The sequence below is a fragment of the Oncorhynchus mykiss genome, chromosome 18 (genome assembly GCF_057628025.1).
Source record: "Oncorhynchus mykiss isolate SJ-2025 chromosome 18, ASM5762802v1, whole genome shotgun sequence".
NCBI classification, from domain to species: domain Eukaryota; kingdom Metazoa; phylum Chordata; class Actinopteri; order Salmoniformes; family Salmonidae; genus Oncorhynchus; species Oncorhynchus mykiss.
The window spans coordinates 22,116,572-22,138,696 of NC_143039.1; the positions used below are offsets into that span (position 1 = coordinate 22,116,572).

At 47.8% G+C, this 22,125-nt stretch overlaps 2 protein-coding genes across 51 annotated transcripts in view; one reads left to right on the forward strand and one right to left on the reverse strand.

Annotated features, from left to right (window-relative positions):
• LOC110495480 (peripheral plasma membrane protein CASK) overlaps nucleotides 1-22,125 on the reverse strand; it is a 48,884-nt gene that overhangs the window by 21,119 nt on the left and 5,640 nt on the right. For 22 of the 50 annotated variants that reach the window (XM_090207761.1, XM_090207764.1, XM_090207748.1 and 19 more), the window contains exons 2-11: nucleotides 15,281-15,393; nucleotides 10,470-10,575; nucleotides 10,186-10,263; nucleotides 9,209-9,281; nucleotides 3,790-3,892; nucleotides 3,500-3,678; nucleotides 2,954-3,076; nucleotides 2,134-2,217; nucleotides 1,920-2,019; nucleotides 611-628 (exon numbers count right to left, since the gene is read on the reverse strand). In XM_090207761.1, coding sequence (XP_090063887.1) covers nucleotides 611-628; nucleotides 1,920-2,019; nucleotides 2,134-2,217; nucleotides 2,954-3,076; nucleotides 3,500-3,678; nucleotides 3,790-3,892; nucleotides 9,209-9,281; nucleotides 10,186-10,263; nucleotides 10,470-10,575; nucleotides 15,281-15,393 — 977 coding nt within the window. The remainder of the gene's footprint in view (nucleotides 1-610; nucleotides 629-1,919; nucleotides 2,020-2,133; nucleotides 2,218-2,953; nucleotides 3,077-3,499; nucleotides 3,679-3,789; nucleotides 3,893-9,208; nucleotides 9,282-10,185; nucleotides 10,264-10,469; nucleotides 10,576-15,280; nucleotides 15,394-22,125) is intronic. The other 28 variants (XM_090207763.1, XM_090207758.1, XM_090207749.1 and 25 more) reach the window with 3 other exon arrangements.
• LOC110495481 (putative G protein-coupled receptor 34) lies at nucleotides 4,609-8,100 on the forward strand. The gene is made up of 2 exons (XM_090207771.1): nucleotides 4,609-5,029; nucleotides 5,443-8,100. The coding sequence occupies exon 2, from the start codon at nucleotides 5,487-5,489 to the stop codon at nucleotides 6,687-6,689; it is 1,203 nt and encodes a 400-aa protein (XP_090063897.1). The 5' UTR covers nucleotides 4,609-5,029; nucleotides 5,443-5,486; the 3' UTR covers nucleotides 6,690-8,100.

Below are 22,125 nucleotides of genomic sequence, written 5' to 3' on the forward strand. Positions count from 1 at the left end.
AACAGAACAGGTATGTCCCATCATCAATATGACATATTAGACAGAAAGGAAGAATAAACCATTTCACATGGGATGGAGATAATGGTATGGAGGTCAGGTCATGTGATTGGTTAGTTCAGGTTAGTGAAGGTTAGTGAAGGCTGGATCTAGAGATTGTATGGAAGACTAAAGTTAGTTGCCATGCTGCTTGTATAACATAGAAAAACACTTCACACATAACAAGAGGTTTGAAGACTGAACACTCAGTTTGTCCTCCAAGGCCATGACAGGTCCAGATTGCACACGCCACTGACAACGGTTGTGATTGGGTCAAATGGAAGCCGTGCAGGCGCGCGTCCACCTCATTAGCTGTCGGTGGTGAGTGACATCACAATGCACACAGAGTCTGCTTCCCAATACTTCTGATTGGCTTTCTGTCCATCTCAGCTTGGAGTTCAATTCACCCCCATCAACTGACACCGAGTCAGATACGGTTTCATCCCCCAAATAGGTAAGGAAGCTGTTTTAGAGTATTGGGACGCAAGTCATCAAGGGTGCTACGAGGGAGGGGGGAGGGTAGTTTAATAGATGGTGATGATGTCATACCAGGAAGCTACCTGGGGATACCTACTTTCAGCGGCTAGCAGTCCTACAGAGAGCGCCGCATTGAAACACCACCACAGAGAAGACAATAGAGAGGAAAGATTCAGCAGACAAGAGAGAAGAGAGGAGGCCAGGAAGAATGAAAGACAGACAGAGAGCAAAACAGGAGAGAGAGAGAGAGAGAGAGAGACAGAGAGACAGAGAGAGAGAGACAGAGAGACAGAGAGACAGAGAGACAGAGAGACAGAGAGACAGAGAGAGAGAGAGAGAGAGAGAGAGAGAGAGAGTAAACAAAAAGCAGAGGCTGTGTTGACTCTAGAAGAGTCTGGAACTATGGGTATCTGGCTAAAGTCTCCAACACACACAGCCACACCCCACAGGAAAGTGAATTCCATCCCTAAGCATTTTCTTTTTTTAAACAAGGGCAGAAATAGTCACAAAACGCAGAGTGATGCAATGAGGCTGTCTGGTCTCATAAGAGGAAGACCAGACTATCACCTATATTGTCTCCTATGCTTTTTCTATGACTCATTTGGACTCAGTATACCGCTCCAATTTCTACCAAAGTTTGTCAGACGTCACACCATCTGTTGTGTAGACCCAGCTACACGCCTTAATCCCACATGCACGGGAAGGATAGGCACAGTTTCATTTGACCATTTTAGACGGAGCCTATTAAAAAGGCCTCTAACGAGACCTACAAAACAGATGGAGTGGGACACGCCCTTATCACAACATTACAGCCCTTTTGTTAGGTCTGAGAACATCTGACAAACATAGCAGAGACACCACACCAGCAGTAGGCTATTTGACAGAGAGGGCAGCAGGTAGTACATAGACTCTTTGTTCCCCCATTGATAACATCCATGGGGAGTGACAGTGCACCCCGAGACAGAGACAGGGAAGTGAGGGCATTGGGCAACGCTAGCCTGGACACTTCTGTTTCCTTTTCCCAGCAATCAGGGGGATGTATAAGAAGGCCGAAGCTAGCACAGAGACCAGGGCCTGAATGTTCCACTGCTGTTCTGAACACTGGATTGGCTGTGTGGTTAGCTACTGACTATCTGTCATCTGATTACCAGGAAATGAGATAACGTTGAGGCTTGGTTGAGGTTGAGGAGCTTACAACAGTGATAGAAAGGTCAAATCATCATTATCGGTCTTACATGATGAGAATCCTTTTCTGTTACCACAGAAGTTGGCTATAGTTGTAGAAAACTATGAGAAGTCAAAAATTCAGGACTGCCCGTGGGACAATGAGCTAGCAACACAAACCACGTAAGCGATTGTTGCCATGACATCCGTTACGGCAACAGGAGGAGAGGGGCGGGTCTTACCTGAAGAGGTGGGGTCTTCAGAGAAGTCAGGCATCTCCTCTGGTGGGTCTCCGTAGAAGGAGTTAAACTTGTGGCTGGAGACAGCAGCCAACACTGCCCCCTACGACACAAGGAACAGGAATGTATTGACTGATTGATGAAGAGCATCAATGGTGTGGGTGTGGGTGTGTGTGTGTGTGTGTGTGTGTGTGTGTGTGTGTGTGTGTGTGTGTACCTTGAGCTTCCTCCTTGCATTAAACTTCCTCAGCTGCTCCACCGTCTCTGGCAGGTGGATCTTGTAGGCATACCTGTCCCTCTCCTGGAGGGAGAACACACAGACAGGTGAATACATGTCCCTCACAGACAGGTGAATACTTGTCCCACAAAGACAGGTGAATACTTGTCCCTCACAGACAGGTGAATACCTGTCCCTCACAGACAGGTGAATACCTGTCCCTCTCCTGGAGGGAGAACACACAGACAGCTGAATACTTGTCCCTCACAGACAGGTGAATACTTGTCCCTCACAGACAGGTGAATACCTGTCCCTCTCCTGCAGGGAGAACACACAGAGAGGTGAATACCTGTCCCTCACAGACAGGTGAATACCTGTCCCTCTCCTGCAGGGAGAACACAGACAGGTGAATACCTGTCCCTCACAGACAGGTGAATACCTTGTCCCTCTCCTGCAGGGAGAACACACAGAGAGGTGAATACCTGTCCCTCACAGACAGGTGAATACTTGTCCCTCAGACAGGTGAATACCACACTAATAAAGTCAAAACACTACGACACAGGTTCCACTCAATAAAGTGGACTGTATTCTCTGGGTTGTGAAAGTAGCTGATGCAGGGCGTCGTCTCCTGACAGGGAGGAAGTTATGAGGAAACAACAACTAACCCAGTGTTAGTTTCACATCTGGTTATAATCATGTGTTACAGTTGGGGTTAAGTGTGTGTCTGCATATTCAGCATCTTGCAGACAGGGCTTTTAGTGTGTGTGTGCATGCATGTGAATGTGTGTGTGTATCAGTGTGTCTGCATGTTAGTTCCCACCTTAAGCCAGGGGTGGTTGAGGGCTTCGTAGACAGTGATCCTCTCTGCGGGGTCCAGCATCAGCATGCGACGCACCAGGTCCTTGGCACTCTCTGAGATGTGGCTCCACTGGCGTGGGTTCATCTAGAGGGGAGGGTCACACACACACACGCTCTCAGATGGATGTAGGGCTGCAGCACCCGAGGGTATGCCAGATACGTTTATCCCCTTGGGCACAGTATATACCTGGAGCTTTTTAACCTAGCTATAGATATAGAAGGACGTTTGCCATGTACCCCCCACCAGGCCCAGAAGACAGAATGAGGACTGTTCTACATGGTACATTTTGAATACTCTGTATGGGCCTCAATAAGGCCTTGATGGAAATGCAGCTGAGGCAACTTTCCAAGCCGTAGCTTGTGGTTGTTAACCACGTGCAATGACCCGCTACTGCAGGTTTCACACCCACCCATTTCTTTGCTTTGTAGTTAGTTAGTGTGTGTGTGTGTGTGTGTGTGTGTGTGTGTGTGTGTGTGTGTTAGAGGGCAGTTTTGGAAAATCAACTACTACCTTATATTTCCCCTTAATGATAGCCTCAAATAGGCGTTCCTTGGTACCGTAGAAGGGCAGGCAGCCAGACAGCAGGATGAACAGGATGACTCCACAGCCCCACACGTCGACAGGCTTCCCATACGGCTCTCTCTTCACCACCTCTGGGGCCATGAAGTGGGGCGTGCCTACTCGACCTGGGGAGGAATGGGGGGTTAGGGTGTGGGTTTACACACAGATACGAGAGAGAGAGAGCGAGAGAGAGGAGAGAATGACAAATACACAGTCCCAGAGTGAATATAGAGTACCTCCTGCCACCAGGCCTGATTCTCCTAGTTGTATGGCCACTCCAAACCCCCCCAGCTTGACAGGAGCTGAGTTCTCCTTAGAGGCCAGCAGGACACAGTGAGGCTACAAGACAGGGACACAGAGAGAGAGAGAGAGAGACACAGAGAGAGACACAGAGAGAGACACAGAGAGAGATGGAGGGATTGGGTTCAAGCTTCATAAAAAAAGTGCTCCATTTTGTACCATCCTATTGTAGTAAAACCTTGGTAGTGCTGGACCTAAAGGGTTCCTAGACGGGACAAAGGCTGAGGGCTACCTGCTTTACTGCAGAAACACTCCAACTGATAGCGAAGAGGAGAAAGGAGAAAGGAGGAAGACGACACTGGACAGATAGAGAGAACACCAGAGAAAGGAAGAGGAGAGGAGATAGGAGGACAGCGACACTGGACAGATAGAGAGAACACCAGAGAAAGGAAGAGGAGAAAGGAGGACGACGACACTGGATAGATAGAGAGAACACCAGAGAAAGGAAGAGGAGAGGAGAAAGGAGGACGACGACACTGGACAGATAGAGAGAACACCAGAGAAAGGAAGAGGAGAAAGGAGGACGACGACACTGGACAGATAGAGAGAACACCAGAGAAAGGAAGAGGAGAAAGGAGGACGACGACACTGGACAGATAGAGAGAACACCAGAGAAAGGAAGAGGAGAGGAGAAAGGAGGACGACGACACTGGACAGATAGAGAGAACACCAGAGAAAGAAAGAGGAGAGGAGAAAGGAGAACACAGAGAGAAGAAGAGGTGGAGGATGAGGAGCAGAGCGCAGCGCTGGAGTACGTGACAGTCAGGGTGTGTGGTCTCACAGCGCAGGTTTCCTGCCCTACTCTGCACTTCACACTGGAGGGGGAGGATGGGGTCTGTGGGCTGAGGTTTCTGACGGCTGCTAACAGCTGACAAGGAGTGGTTGGGGGAGGCATGAGAGAAGAACATCTCGAGGCACAGAGAGAGAGGGCCAGAGAGAGGAAGAGAGAGGAGGAAAGAGAGCGAGAGAGTGAGAGAAGGGAGGAGAGCTCAGAGTAACAGACGAAAAGTGTGTAGGAGAGTAACCAGAGAAGTCCCAACACGATCCCACTGAACCTAACAACCAAGGGACAGTAGGACCAGGGGCTGTTAAAGGATATGTAACGACACACACATTCTGGACAGTGGACAGTCAAACTACAGCTGCAGAGTCTCTGACATGGAGGGAATCTGGATGGTGAGTGAGATCCTGTCTTAATAAAGACATCAGTGAACCTGTGTGTGTGAATCTGTGAAAACCACAAGGTAGACCATGTTCTTTACTAGGTGGTGAATCCAAGATAGGTCATAGGTACAATACAATAATTGCACTTCAAGTAGTGGTTGATTTTTCATGAGTTATTTTCCTGCTACAGGGGAGTTACTTGAAATACAACATTGTGAAAAGGAAGTGGTAAATGTGGTGACATTTAAAAATAGATTAGTTCTTTGAATGCTTTTACAGTGTTTTTTCAATGCAAACCACCAAAGTCCCTTCCTGTTAACAGCCCACTTTGTTGTTAATGCATTGACATCTCTCTCCGTTTTTCATCCTTATCAATAAAAACCATCTCTCCACCCCCCGCCTCTCCCTCCCTCTATGTCCCACAGCACTGAAGATCTGCTGGGCCTAAAGACACCCCAGCTTCAACACAATGCCCACTCTGCCCTCCTCCCCCCTTTCCACCTCTTTACCCCTGTCCTCCTCTTCCTTCCCCCTCTCCAATGCCACCTATACCCCCTATACCTCCTCCTCTCCAAACCAGACCCTATGTAATCTAGATGACGGTGCCCTGCGCCTCCCCCTGGTCTTCTTCTACTCCCTCTTCTTCCTCCTGGGTCTGGTAGGTAATCTCCTGGCCCTGTGGGTCTTCGTCTTCCTCCACTCCAGGAGGAACTCTGTCCGGGTGTTCCTCATCAACGTGGCCATAGCTGACCTGGTGCTCCTGGCCTGCCTTCCCTTCAGAGTCCTCTACCATGCTAACGGCAACCGCTGGGTCCTCGGCCCCCTGGTCTGTAAAGTGGTGGGCAACCTCTTCTACATGAACATGTACATCAGTATCACTCTGCTGGGGTTCATTAGTCTGGATAGGTATGTGAAGCTGAAGGGGCGGGGCGGAGCAGGGAGGGGCCTGGCCAGGAGGCTGAGAGGTGGGGGATGGAGCTGGGTGGCGTGCAGGGCGCTCTGGGGGCTGTCCCTGGCGGCGGCCGTGCCCATGATCGCCATGTCGGAGGGAAACGAGGAACCTGGGAAGTGTTTCCAGTATAAGCAACGACGTGGGGCGAAGGGGAAGGCTTACTTCAACATGGCTCTGGTGCTGCTGTTCTGGGGGGTGCTCTGCCTGCTGGTGGTCTCCTATGGGAAGATAGCCAAGCGCCTCCTCAAGGTGTCCAGGGATAAACCGGACCTCCCCAATGCCCACCGCTACGGTAGCGCCGCCAGGAAGTCCTTCTTCGTGCTATTCCTGTTCACCGTCTGCTTCGGGCCCTACCATGCCTTCCGCCCATTCTACGTCCTCTCCCAGCTCAGCCAATCCCCATCCTGCGATTACTTGCGCCTGGTGGACAGGACCAATGAGGTCATGTTGTTGTTCTCCGCCTTCAACGCCGTCCTGGACCCTGTGATGTACTTCCTGTTGTCGGGCTCGGTGCGTAAGGCCGCCGTGAAAGCCCTCGGACAGAGCCTCGGCAACCGGCTCCACTTCCTTAACGACGGGACCTCCAACAGCTCGGTATCAGAGTTCAGACGGACCTCTCTGTCCGTCACCGTCATTAACCCCTCCCATGAGCCCAGGACCAGCCTCTGTCTGATTAGCCCCACCCTCCTCCCAGGCGCAGCCATAGTGGCAAAGCAGTGAATTTACAGACCTCATTGTTTAACTTCATGGACTTTAGCTCTATTTACATTATAATGTATACCATGTCCTCAACAACTGATGCATGTGACAAGGGCCAATGTCTTGAACTAGACTCAGTTTCCAAGAATGGACCTGACCAGATGTCCTGAATCAAAGTGTACCGTTCAAAAGTTTAGGGTCACTTAGAAATGTCCTTGTTCTCGAAAGAAAAGCAATTTTCTCAACGCAAAACCCCACTCAACGCAAAACCCCAGTCTCAACGCAAAACCCCAGTCTCAACGCAAAACCCCACTCAACGCAAAACCCCAGTCTCAACGCAAAACCCCAGTCTCAACGCAAAACCCCAGTCTCAACGCAAAACCCCAGTCTCAACGCAAAACCCCACTCTCAACGCAAAACCCCACTCAACGCAAAACCCCAGTCTCAACGCAAAACCCCAGTCTCAACGCAAAACCCCAGTCTCAACGCAAAACCCCAGTCTCAACGCAAAACACCAGTCTCAACGCAAAACCCCAGTCTCAACGCAAAACCCCAGTCTCAACGCAAAACCCCAGTCTCAACGCAAAACCCCAGTCTCAACGCAAAACCCCAGTCTCAACTAGATAGAGGAACTCTGCACAGAGGAACTCTGCACAGAGGAACTCTGCACAGAGGAACTCTGCACAGAGGAACTCTGCCTAGAAGGCCAGCATCCTGGAGACGCCTCTTCACTGAGGTTGAGACTGGTGTTTTGCGGGTACTATTTAATGAAGCTGTCAGTTGAGGACTTGTGAGGCGTCTGTTTCTCTAACTTTCTCAAACTAGACACTAATGTACTTGTCCTCTTGCTCAATTGTGCAACCCTTGCAAAAGGGTTTTCTAAATGATCAATTAGACTTTTAAAATTATAAACTTGGATTATCTAACACAATGTGCCATCAAATCAATATTTATTGGTCACATACACATGGTTAACAGATGTTAATGTGAGTGTAGCGAATTGTTTGTGCTTCTAGTTCCGACCGTGCAGCAATATCTAACATCTCCATGTGAGAAGAGTAATGTAGGGTATGTAAACATTATATAAAGTGGAACACAGGAGTGATGGTTACTGATAATGGGACTCTGTATGCCTATGTAGATATTCCATTCCAAAAAATAACATTTGAATCCACAGTTTCCAGCTACAATAGTCATTTATAACATTAACTATGTCTGCACTGTATTTCTGATCAATTTGATGTTATTTTAAATGGACAAAAAAAAATAAAGATTTTCTTTCAAAAACAAGGACATTTCTAAGGGACTAACTTTTGAATGGTAATGTAAATTCCTGTGTCTGTCGGTTAACTAATATTGTCAATAGTATGTGACACAATCATATCTGATATAACGCTGTACAAAGCAAATAAATATATACGATTTAAGCTCACATGTATGTGGTGGGCAACCTCTTCTACATGAACATGTATATCAGTATCACTCTGCTGGGGTTCATTCGTCTGGATAGGTATGTGAAGCTGAAGGGGCGGAGCGGGGAGGGGCCTGGCAAGGAGGCTGAGGATGGAGCTGGGTGGCGTGCGGGGCACACCTTGGTGTGAAAACTGAATGGCTGATAAGCATCGCACAGTCCCCTCTACTGGTGGTATTAGGTACTACCACTACAGCAGTCTACTACACACACCGGCACTCACTCTCTCACACACACACACACACACACACACACACACACACACACACACACACACACACACACACACACACACACACACACACACACACACACACACACACACACACACACACACACACACACACACACACACACACACACACACACACACACACACACACCACTTCTTACAACCCAAATCACAAGTATTCAAACAGACAAATACACACACACTTCTTACAACCCAAATCACAAGTATTCAAACAGACAAATACACACACACTTCTTACAACCCAAATCACAAGTATTCAAACAGAGAAATACACGCACAACAACAAACAAACACATCTTTCATTAAACACTACATACACTCAACACAGGGGGAAGGTGTAACTTTGTGTAAACACACAAACAGACTGACTTACTGACATTGGTATTAACACACACGCAAAAGCTCCCCTTATCCCCTCTGGGAGTCACCAAATGTGTCTGTTTGTGGGCAGGGCTCGCCCCATCTGGTCTGGCATTGTGGCCTACTGTATGTTAGAGAGGTAATCCTATAGTGATCACTGAAGCCGTGCTGTCTGGCCTGTCAAACAGGGTTTCAGCAGGGTTTCCCCTGACACTAAACACTAATCCAGCCCCAGCTTAACTCACCTTCATTACTAGTTAGCCTACTACTCCTACAACCCAATGGGCTAAGCTGATGGGTCAGTTATCGTTGGGTTAGTCGATATACACTCAATACGAGGAGACAGACGGTGGACCACCAATGGTTACTTCATTCTGTTTGAAATCAATAGATGCCATTGACAACAGTGCTGTTTAGACAAGGGGGAAGTGGGACATCTGGGGTAGGGGAGCTTACCTTCACGTCACGGTGAATCACGTTGTTGTCATGGCAATACCGCAGCGCCTCCAAGATCTGTCTCATGTAGTGACTAAAAGACAAGAATGAAGAGGAAGGGGGCGAGAGAGAATGACAAGGAAGGGGGAGAGAGAGAATGACGAGGGATAGAGAGAAAATGAAGAAAAAGGGGGAGAGAAAATGAAGAAAAAGGGGGAGAGAGAGAGAAAATGAAGAGAAAGGGGGAGAGAGAGAGAGAAAATGAAGAGAAAGGGGGAGAGAGAGAGAGAGAAAATGAAGAGAAAGGGGGAGAGAGAGAGAGAGAAAATGAAGAGAAAGGGGAGAGAGAGAGAAAATGAAGAGAAAGGGGGAGAGAGAGAGAGAGAAAATGAAGAGAAAGGGGGAGAGAGAGAAAATGAAGAGAAAGGGGGAGAGAGAGAGAAAATGAAGAGAAAGGGGGAGAGAGAGAGAAAATGAAGAGAAAGGGGGAGAGAGAGAGAAAATGAAGAGAAAGGGGGAGAGAGAGAGAGAGAAAATGAAGAGAAAGGGGGAGAGAGAGAGAAAATTAAGAGAAAGGGGGAGAGAGAGAGAAAATGAAGAGAAAGGGGGAGAGAGAGAGAGAAAATGAAGAGAAAGGGGGAGAGGAGGAGGGAATGAAGAGAAAGGGGGAGAGGAGGAGGGAATGAAGAGAAAGGGGGAGAGAGAATGAAGTGGAAGGAGGAGAGTGAGGGAATTAGCAACGCCACTACTTCTTAGAGAGCTCCTTCTAAAAGCACTTCATTACAGGCATGTAGAGTCCCCAAGGTTCTCATCGTCCTACCACTGAATACAAGGCCACTTCCTTCAAATGAGGCCTTCGTTGAAAATGTCAATGTGACGTGCGTGTAACTGGCTACGGCTTCAATGTAGACAAAGTCCACATCAGCCCGGCGTCACAATTTCAAAACACAAGTCAGCTCCGTCCATACTAGAGAGGCAGAGAGGAAATAAGCTTTTACCTGGCTACAGCTTCACTGTAGACAAAACCAGCATCCGCCCGCTTCACAGTCTCAAAACACAGGTCAGCTGTATCCATACTATGTCAGAGGAGGTAGAAATCACATAAAACAAAACTTTATTGAATTTGGATTACACCGTTAGTACAGAAAGTCAATAGGGAGGGACCATTCTAGAATATCAAGTTAAATCTAGAACAGAAATTCTAGAATTTGGTCCATTCTAGAATCGAAAGTCAATAGCTGACCATTCAAGAAACAAAATGGCCGAAACACAACCAACTTACAACTCAAAGACCATGTAGAGCATGCCATCTGAGCTGTAGGTTTCTAGTAGCTCTACGATGTGAGGGTGCTTCAGCATGTGACAGATACTGGCCTCTCTCTTCAGATCTGTGGAGGAAACAGGAGAGTTAAGAGATGGAAACCATTTTTTCAATATTGAGATGCATCCGTTTGTCCTCATTTCCCCTTTTCAACACTCTTCCTCTCCTCCTCATCTTGCCCCATAGCTTATAGGTGTGTGCCCTCCCTCTCTTTCTCCTGACCTCTCCACTGTGCTGACCCAGGTGGCAGACTCCAGTCGGAGGAGCGCAGGAGGGAAGTTAAGAGAAGAGGAAACACCTCCGGTGTGTGTTAGTTTTTTCCTTCCCTCTCTTCCCCAAACACATAAACATCAAAGGAGATTAACATGGAGGGGTGCACGTGTGCCGGCAGGGAGAGGCTTGACTGCAGCGGGGGAAGCACATACAAGGAAGTAGCAAAGAGCGAAGAACACAGTACACACACACACACACCGAAGAGGGGCAAAATAGTTGAAAAAGCGTTGGGAGGGAAAGTGAAGCTGTGGGAGCTCATGTGGCACTAGAGGCGTCGTCTGGAGTTAGACCCAGTCAGACACACTGCACTGTTGTCCTCCTCTGTTCAGTAGTTCACATCACCCTGTACAGACCTCATTTACACACTCCCCCCAGTCTACTGGTCTGTAGTTCACATCACCCTGTACAGACCTCATTTACACACTCCCCCCAGTCTACTGGTCTGTAGTTCACATCACCCTGTACAGACCTCATTTACACACTCCCCCCAGTCTACTGGTCTGCAGTTCACATCACCCTATACAGACCTCATTTACACACCCCCCCCCCAGTCTACATCACCCTATACAGACCTCATTTACACACTCCCCCCCCAGTCTACTGGTCTGCAGTTCACATCACCCTATACAGACCTCATTTACACACTCCCCCCCCAGTCTACATCACCCTATACAGACCTCATTTACACACTCCCCCCCCAGTCTACTGGTCTGCAGTTCACATCACCCTATACAGACCTCATTTACACACTCCACCCCCAGTCTACTGGTCTGCAGTTCACATCACCCTATACAGACCTCATTTACACACTCCCCCCCCCCCCCAGTCTACTGTTCTGCAGTTCACATCACCCTATACAGACCTCATTTACACCTCCCCCCAGTCTACTGTTCTGCAGTTCACATCACCCTATACAGACCTCATTTACACACTCCCCCCCCCAGTCTACTGGTCTGTAGTTCACATCACCCTATACAGACCTCATTTACACACTCCCCCCCCAGTCTACTGTTCTGCAGTTCACATCACCCTATACAGACCTCATTTACACACTCCCCCCCCCCCCCCCCCAGTCTACTGGTCTGCAGTTCACATCACCCTATACAGACCTCATTTACACACGCCCCCCCCAGTCTACTGGTCTGTAGTTCACATCACCCTATACAGACCTCATTTACACACTCCCCCCCCAGTCTACTGTTCTGCAGTTCACATCACCCTATACAGACCTCATTTACACACTCCCCCCCCCCCCAGTCTACATCACCCTATACAGACCTCATTTACACACTCCCCCCCCCCCAGTCTACTGTTCTGCAGTTCACATCACCCTATACAGACCTCATTTACACACACCCCCCCCCACCCCCCCAGTCTACTGGTCTGCAGAGACTACAAACGTGTGTGCTGTGTTGTGACGGGCCTAACTCATGACGTAAGACCCAGAGACAGAGTCCTTATTCTCTCACTATCTCTGTGTTGAGTCTCTCTCTCTGCATTCCTTGATCTCTGTCTCTCCCTCTCTCTGTCTCTCTCTCTCACACACAGAAGACCAAGAGTACGAGTCAGAGAGAGGAAAACAGAACAGATGATACATGGTAGTAACTGAGGGAGGGTATAGTCTAACAGTATGGATTTAGTGGACAGCGTAGCAGGATAGATGTGCTCTCTACACGGACTCATCACTGTTCAATGAAGCCCAGTCTGCTTGCTAACTCAAAATGTCACTGCTCACAATTAACACGACTGGTTTCTGTGAGTTTCTGTAAAATTACAGCAGGAGGGGAGGGAGAGGTTAGTTTCATCGGGGGTCCAACTGTCTTTTCTGCCAGTGCTGTGGGGTTTTAAATGGAAGTGACATTTACGAGTTCCAACCAGCCCAACTCTACAGCCAGAAATCAATCTCTCAGCATTCAAACACACTGGAGGTCTTCTCCCTCTCTGTTGCTCTACTTCTAACTCTCTCTTTCTCCCCCTCTTCTTCTTCTCCCTCTCTGTTGCTCTACTTCTAACTCTCTCTTTCTCCCCCTCTTCTTCTTCTCCCTCTCTGTTGCTCTACTTCTAACTCTCTCTTTCTCCCTCTCTGTTGCTCTACTTCTAACTCTCTCTTTCTCCCCCTCTTCTTCTTCTCCCTCTCTGTTGCTCTACTTCTAACTCTCTCTTTCTCCCTCTCTGTTGCTCTACTTCTAACTCTCTCTTTCTCCCCCTCTTCTTCTCCCTCTCTGTTGCTCTACTTCTAACTCTCTCTTTCTCCCTCTCTGTTGCTCTACTTCTAACTCTCTCTTTCTCCCTCTCTGTTGCTCTACTTCTAACTCTCTCTTTCTCCCCCTCTTCTTCTTCTCCCTCTCTGTTGCTCTACTTCTAACTCTCTCTTTCTCCCTCTCTGTTGCTCTACTTCTAACTCTCTCTTTCTCCCCCTCTCTTCTTCTCCCTCTCTGTTGCTCTACTTCTAACTCTCTTTCTCCCCCTCTCTTCTTCTCCCTCTCTGTTGCTCTACTTCTAACTCTCTTTCTCCCCCTCTCTTCTTCTCCCTCTCTGTTGCTCTACTTCTAACTCTTTCTCCCCCTCTCTTCTTCTCACTCTCTGATTAGCAGGTATTTTTCCCTCTATCAGTTTACTAGGTTCTTCCAGACTCTATATCAGTTTACTAGGTTCTTCCAGACTCTATATCAGTTTACTAGGTTCTTCCAGAGCCAGACCCTATATCAGTTTACTAGGTTCTTCCAGACTCTATATCAGTTTACTAGGTTCTTCCAGACCCTATATCAGTTTACTAGGTTCTTCCAGACCCTATATCAGTTTACTAGGTTCTTCCAGAGCCAGACCCTATATCAGTTTACTAGGTTCTTCCAGACTCTATATCAGTTTACTAGGTTCTTCCAGAGCCAGATTCTATATCAGTTTACTAGGCTCTTCCAGACCCTATATCAGTTTACTAGGTTCTTGCAGACCCTATATCAGTTTACTAGGCTCTTCCAGACCTTATATCAGTTTACTAGGTTCTTCCAGACCCTATATCAGTTTACTAGGTTCTTCCAGACCTTATATCAGTTTACTAGGCTCTTCCAGACCCTATATCAGTTTACTAGGCTCTTCCAGACCTTATATCAGTTTACTAGGTTCTTCCAGACCCTATATCAGTTTACTAGGTTCTTCCAGACCCTATATCAGTTTACTAGGTTCTTCCAGACTCTATATCAGTTTACTAGGTCCTTCCAGACCCTATATCAGTTTACTAGGTTCTTCCAGACCCTATATCAGTTTACTAGGTTCTTCCAGACTCTATATCAGTTTACTAGGTCCTTCCAGACTCTATATCAGTTTACTAGGTTCTTCCAGACTCTATATCAGTTTACTAGGTTCTTCCAGACTCTATATCAGTTTACTAGGTTCTTCCAGACCCTATATCAGTTTACTAGGTTCTTCCAGACCCTATATCAGTTTACTAGGTTCTTCCAGAGCCAGACCCTATATCAGTTTACTAGGTTCTTCCAGACTCTATATCAGTTTACTAGGTTCTTCCAGAGCCAGATTCTATATCAGTTTACTAGGCTCTTCCAGACCCTATATCAGTTTACTAGGTTCTTGCAGACCCTATATCAGTTTACTAGGCTCTTCCAGACTCTACATCAGTTTACTAGGTTCTTCCAGACTCTATATCAGTTTACTAGGTTCTTCCAGACTCTATATCAGTTTACTAGGTTCTTCCAGACTCTATATCAGTTTACTAGGTCCTTCCAGACCCTATATCAGTTTACTAGGTTCTTCCAGACCCTATATCAGTTTACTAGGTTCTTCCAGACTCTATATCAGTTTACTAGGTTCTTCCAGACTCTATATCAGTTTACTAGGTTCTTCCAGACTCTATATCAGTTTACTAGGTTCTTCCAGACTCTATATCAGTTTACTAGGTTCTTCCAGACTCTATATCAGTTTACTAGGTTCTTCCAGACTCTATATCAGTTTACTAGGTTCTTCCAGACTCTATATCAGTTTACTAGGTTCTTCCAGACTCTATATCAGTTTACTAGGTTCTTCCAGACTCTATATCAGTTTACTAGGTTCTTCCAGACTCTATATCAGTTTACTAGGTCCTTCCAGACCCTATATCAGTTTACTAGGTTCTTCCAGACCCTATATCAGTTTACTAGGTTCTTCCAGACTCTATATCAGTTTACTAGGTTCTTCCAGACTCTATATCAGTTTACTAGGTTCTTCCAGACTCTATATCAGTTTACTCAACAATCCCTCTTTATTACGCTATCAATATTTTCACACACAATTCTGTCTTTCCATTCCCTTATGATCCTGTCCTTGGCCCAGCTCTGACCGGAGCATCACAGATGGCACACCATGAACGCCAAAACCCAGGGCACTGCCACCACAGTGTGACACACACACACAGAACAGCATGACACGGCAGGAAACTGCATGGAAAGTTAGTATGCATCAGCGCTTTACCCACACACACACAGCGCATGAGTGTGACTCTTCCTTACCCTCTGTGCTGAGGCCAGGGCTGGAGGTGAAACTGGCCACATCTACGATCTTCACTGCAAACTGCTGCCCTGTGTCCCTGTTGATACAGCGCCTCACCACACTGAAGGGACCCCTGGAAGACAGAAAACACAGTGGGCTAGTCACGTTTCTCACAGACACACGCACACACACACACCAGTGCCTTGGGAATAGGGGGAAGGGGTCGATTTGGAATTCATTCTTGGATATATCTGGCACCTTTACATTCTCTCTGTTCTTCCCTGTAGGCCTTCAGTAATCACAGTGCAGTAACAATAACCCAACAGCCCTGGATATGATGGAGCCTAATGCTGGAGATGGAGCAGCTAGCGACGTAGCCTAGCCTCCTCTCCTCCGCCTGGGGAATTACACAGCAGTGGTGAGCACAGCTGTGAAGACGAAAATAAAAGCCCCATTACAGAGGCCTCGAGGCAGGGAGAACTAGCATTGCTGACAGGGGCCTTGGACCAGGGTGGTGGGTTGGGTTGAGGATATGATAAGGCAGGGAAGTGTACTGTGCAAGGATGTAAATCCCAAAGGGACTGTGGGGCACACACACAAAGGCACCCTCACAAGGGCACACACACACACAGACACACACAAAGAGTAGTAGAGGAAATAAACCTAGACCAAACACACATTTACACACACACCCTCAAGTCCCCATTGCACAGTGCTCAGCTGTTCCACTCAGTATAATCTTAAAGGCTGTGGCACTGATGCTGACAGAGACGCGTGACTGAAAGGCATCTGTCAGCACACACACACACACACACACACACACACACACACACACACACACAGAAATAACTAAACAGCAATGCATAAAACTCAGTGGCAGAGATTTCAACTCCATCAAAACAGAGTTAAGGCTAATTCATAAAAGTGTCCAATACAATAGGCCTACAATTCAAAATCCTATAAATACTAACCAATAGGTAGGGGGTTACAGCCACCATGTGTGGGCCTCTCCTACTATAATGATTAACCCAGCTACCTGCCTCTGGGTGGGGGGGGGAGTGGAGGCTCTGTGAAGACTGACCCATATGCTAAAGAAAATATCCCCCAGACATTACTCGATCTGTGAAAACAGAGCGAGACTCCCTAAACCCCCCACTACAGCGGGGTTGAAAGACAGCCCTGGCTGACAGACGTTTATCTCCTTAAGACAAAGGCGCAAGCCGAAAAAAACAACCACTGGTTCACCTCCACTATAGCTCCCCCCTACGGTGTAACACTGGTTCACCTCCACTATAGCTCCTTCCTACAGTGTAACACTGGTTCCCTTCCCCCATAGCTCCTCCCTACGGTGTAATGCTGGTTCCCTTCCCCCCAAGCTCCTCCCTACGGTGTAACACTGGTTCCCTTCCCCCCAAGCTCCTCCCTATGGTGTAACACTGGTTTCCTTGCCCCCTAGCTCCTCCCTACGGTGTAACACTGGTTCCCTTCCCCCCTAGTTCCTCCCTACGGTGTAACACTGGTTTCCTTCCCCCATAGCTCCTCCCTACGGTGTAACACTGGTTCCCTTCCACCCTAGTTCCTCCCTACGGTGTAATACTGGTTTCCTTCCCCCCTAGCTCCTCCCTACGGTGTAACACTGGTTTCCTTCCCCCCTAGCTCCTCCCTACGGTGTAACACTGGTTCCACTCCACCCTAGTTCCTCCCTACGGTGTAACACTGGTTTCCTTGCCCCCTAGTTCCTCCTTACGGTATAACACTGGTTTCCTTACGCCCTAGTTCCTCCCTACGGTGTAACACTGGTTCCCTTCCCCCCTAGCTCCTCCCTACGGTGTAACACTGTTTCCCTTCCCCCCTAGTTCCTCCCTACGGTGTAACACTGGTTTCCATCCCCCCTAGTTCCTCCCTACGGTGTAACACTGGTTTCCTTCCCCCCTAGCTCCTCCCTACGGTGTAACACTGGTTCCACTCCACCCTAGCTCCTCCCTACGGTGTAACACTGGTTTCCATCCCCCCTAGTTCCTCCCTACGGTGTAACACTGGTTCCACTCCACCCTAGTTCCTCCCTACGGTGTAACACTGGTTTCCTTCCCCCCTAGCTCCTCCCTACGGTGTAACACTGGTTTCCATCCCCCCTAGTTCCTCCCTACGGTGTAACACTGGTTTCCTTCCCCCCTAGCTCCTCCCTACGGTGTAACACTGGTTTCCATCCCCCCTAGCTCCTCCCTACGGTGTAACACTGGTTCCACTCCACCCTAGTTCCTCCCTACGGTGTAACACTGGTTTCCATCCCCCCTAGTTCCTCCCTACGGTGTAACACTGGTTCCACTCCACCCTAGCTCCTCCCTACGGTGTAACACTGGTTTCCATCCCCCCTAGTTCCTCCCTACGGTGTAACACTGGTTTCCTTCCGCCCTAGTTCCTCCCTACGGTGTAACACTGGTTTCCATCCCCCCTAGTTCCTCCCTACGGTGTAACACTGGTTTCCATCCCCCCTAGTTCCTCCCTACGGTGTAACACTGGTTTCCATCCCCCCTAGTTCCTCCCTACGGTGTAACACTGGTTTCCATCCCCCCTAGTTCCTCCCTACGGTGTAACACTGGTTCCACTCCACCCTAGCTCCTCCCTACGGTGTAACACTGGTTTCCATCCCCCCTAGTTCCTCCCTACGGTGTAACACTGGTTCCACTCCACCCTAGTTCCTCCCTACGGTGTAACACTGGTTTCCTTCCCCCCTAGCTCCTCCCTACGGTGTAACACTGGTTCCACTCCACCCTAGTTCCTCCCTATGGTGTAACACTGGTTTCCTTCCCCCCTAGTTCCTCCCTACGGTGTAACACTGGTTCCACTCCACCCTAGTTCCTCCCTACGGTGTAACACTGGTTTCCATCCCCCCTAGTTCCTCCCTACGGTGTAACACTGGTTTCCTTCCCCCTAGCTCCTACCTACGGTGTAACACTGGTTTCCATCCCCCCTAGCTCCTCCCTACGGTGTAACACTAGTTTCCATCCCCCCTAGTTCCTCCCTACGGTGTAACACTGGTTTCCTTCCACCCTAGTCCTCCCTACGATGTAACACTGGTTTCCTTCCCCCCTAGCTCCTCCCTACGGTGTAACACTGGTTTCCATCCCCCCTAGTTCCTCCCTACGGTGTAACACTGGTTCCACTCCACCCTAGCTCCTCCCTACGGTGTAACACTGGTTTCCATCCCCCCTAGTTCCTCCCTACGGTGTAACACTGGTTTCCTTCCACCCTAGTCCTCCCTACGATGTAACACTGGTTTCCTTCCCCCCTAGCTCCTCCTTACGGTGTAACACTGGTTTCCTTCCCCCCTAGTTCCTCCTTACAGTGTAACACTGGTTTCCTTCCCCCCAGATGTCCTCCCTACGGTGTAACACTGGTTTCCTTCCACCCTAGTCCTCCCTACGGTGTAACACTGGTTTCCTTCCTCCCTAGCTCCTCCCTACGGTGTAACACTGGTTCCCTTCCACCCTAAGCCCTCCTATGGTGTATGCAGACTGAAGGGCTAGGGTAGTTGTAAGCAATAAGATGTGGGCTACACCTAGCCTTCATATGGGTTTTGATTTCATTCTACCATAGAGTTAACACCTAGGTCTGCAAACACTGGAGTGGTATGGAATAGAGGCCAGGGATGGGTGTAGGATTGGACTGGACTAGTATTGCCCAGCTTAAATGTCAATAAAACTCCCATTACCTCCATGACACTGTGAAGAGCCGAAAGCCAGGTGAACTCAGTTGGGTTTGAGGTCAATTTCATAAGCTCAAGAATTCAAATATCCTCACAGAAGATGATAGACTAGCTGCCCACTTTGAATTTGTGAATCAAATTGCAATTTATCTCCCTAGTTGTCAAATGTAGACTGAGTGAGTTCCAATGGAATTGACCCCGTTAAACCCCCCACTCCTGGAAGGCGCCAAGGCAAGCGATTACACGCAGGAGTGTCATTCCACGGGGAAGGACTGTGAGAAAGGAGAGAGAGGGTAGGCACGCTTTGATGACATAGGCACAGCTGTGCTCGAGACATGGGCCCCCTCCCACGTTCAGCACTGCCCTGCAGTGTTAGTATTACCCGTTAGCACCTGCCACCTTCTCACATGACCTCGGATGGGAACTAGAATTCCATTAGAGAAACGAGAGAGAATGGGAGAGATAGAAGGAACTGAGGTAGCCGAAGAAAGCCAAGAGTCGAGACGGGTCGTGAGTAGGAACGTTTAAACAAAATGTGGATCCTTAACGTTTAAAAAAAAAAATCCCTAAACGGAAAAACAATATGTTTTATTACCCACCAAATTATAATCGCGGTGCAGTTGGCTCGCCTACTCTTTCCTCTTCGCTAATGGTGCGAGTTCCCTCTTCGGTCTGTTGCATGTAGAATATCCTAGCCTATTCATTGTGGATAGGCCCTGCTTTACAAGAAATCGCAAAATACAGTGCGAGTGTTTGTTCTCTCAAGTACGGCAACTAATCAGTCTTGTTTTCTTTCTACTAAATGCCTCAGTAAATGTCACGGTATTTAACAAACCTTAAAGTACTTTATTTAGGAGTGATCTGTTCGCAGGCAGTAGGTAGGCAGTTTGATATTATTTGATTGACAGTTCTGGTGGCCTAGTGATAGATGTTACCCCCCATTCAGACGCACAGATCCTTTACAAATACAATTCCCGTTCAGTGGCGCTTCGAAATCAACTCCAGAGAAGGTTTCGTGTCGGTATTTAAAAAGCTGTAGTGTACCCTTACATACAAACATGCCGTAGCCGAGGCGCTTTCAATGGTATATTACTGCGGTAGATTTAACGTCATTGCCCGGCACTAGCGGGCAGAATTCGGACCATTATTCTGCATTGTGAAATTTGTATGATTAAAAAAAATTTAAAAAATGTTTAAATGGCAGTTTAACCCTTAAGCACAATTGACAATTTGTCACAGTCCTAGTGAGTAGTAAGGAAACGTTGCCTTCCATTGAGGTAGGCTAAGAATGTGACTCATACTTAACTCTTTCGTGTCAGAGTCCGATTACAGTCCAATGATGGTGTTTAAAACAACGAGGCAGAGTTCATTTCACTCGTCCCCGGATGCCAAAACTGTGTACACACTAATTGCACTGAAAAGCTTCTAAAATGCCAAGTGTCTGTTGAGGTAGGAAATTGGAAGAAATCACACAGCCCTAAATATTTGCTTGGTTTAATTTACTGGTTACTTGAAGAGTACAACCTTTTGAATATTAATAGAGGGCAATTAGGATTCATCCTGCTGTACCGGAGTGCATCTGAAATTCACAGGCCGAAATACCTCTAGGACATTAAGCCAGTCTCAGTGCAGAGATGTCCACTTCTCTCCCAGACTCCAGTAGGGTAGGGGGCCTGAGGAGGAACGTGGGACCCCCAAACACTCATGTAGTCAGAGCTGAACTACCAGTTAAATGCACCCAACCATCGTGCTTCTTTAACTTACACCATCCCTTTCAGAATCCGATTGTTATGCAAAAGGGGAAAGTATGTAGGTAGGAAAGGAGGAGTAACGAAGGAAAGAAGAAAGCAGGTGAGAGTACATAGGGATGTAAAGAGAGAGAGGAGGAAGGAAGGAAGGAAGGGAGGAAGGAAGAAATTAGGATGAAATAAACAAAAATGGGGCACTTTTTGGAAAATAACCAGAGTCTGACACTAGAGGCCCAGGAGCCCTTAAACAAGCAGAGACCAAATTCAATATCACCTCCGAGTCCCCTGTTCTCAAAGCAGTCAACAAACCCATCTGTAAGAATAAATCAGCCAGGCCAAACTCCCCAGAGTCCACACTCTGTGAGGAGCTGACCACACACTTCCTGAGAAATAGTGAGGACAAGAAACAAGGAGAGAAGAGAAAGTTAGATGGAATGTAGAATTCTGAGAAGCACCTCGGGAGGTGTGGGCAGACGGAGATTCTTGCCAGCATGACTAGAGTCAGTTACATCATCTCATCATAATGGCTGAGGTGGAGGCTGGAGGGAGGGAGAACAGATCGTAGACCTGTAGATGAGGGTGTCTGAATGACTGGGCCCAAGACACATGCACAGTACGGGAGAGACGGTGAAGGGTTTGTTATGTTTGTTCAGGGATAGCTTAGCCTTCGTATGTTCTATCAGTGTTATGGTTGCCCAGAACCCATTAGAGGCTATAAAACACGCACAAATGGTAGTTAGCCTAACGTGTAGCAAGTGCGTGTATTGTACGTAGAGCTACGAATGAATTAAGAAAAACTGCAAACAAATCATTTAAAAAAATGCTTACATTTAATGAGCTCAATGCGATCCAAAACATTAAAACGTAGGCTAGGAGTTGATGTTTAATTAGCTGAGCCAACGCGAGTCAGAGTACTGATCACTCCACCAGTTCCCAGCCATTCTGACAATATTCCAATCCTTCCTGGCTCTAATGAGTACCCCAGAGCCAGAATGAAGAGCCGCGTGTGATTCCAGTTGCACTTGTCTGCATTACTATTCCCATGCAGAGAATCATTATGAGCAGAGACGGCTCAAATTACCCACGCCTCGCCCATCCCCTTCAATTGGAGCTTAAATGCCCGGCCTGAGCACGTCACTGTGTTTACTGAAATGTAACACACACAATGGGCTAATAAGTAGGATTGCATAACCTGTTTGCATGAGCTTTACTTCCCTCAGATAAGGATGCAGTGGAGAGTAAGGCCTTGTGCCATCCTTAGTTAGAATAATGTCTGAATAGGCAATGGGCCTTAGTTCACTGCTCATGTACAGGGTCTCGCCTTGACTACTGTGCTTTGTTGAATCTGTTTATTCTGATTGTGCATTTGTTTTTACCAAAATGATTCAAACTAAATTGGACGAAAACATTT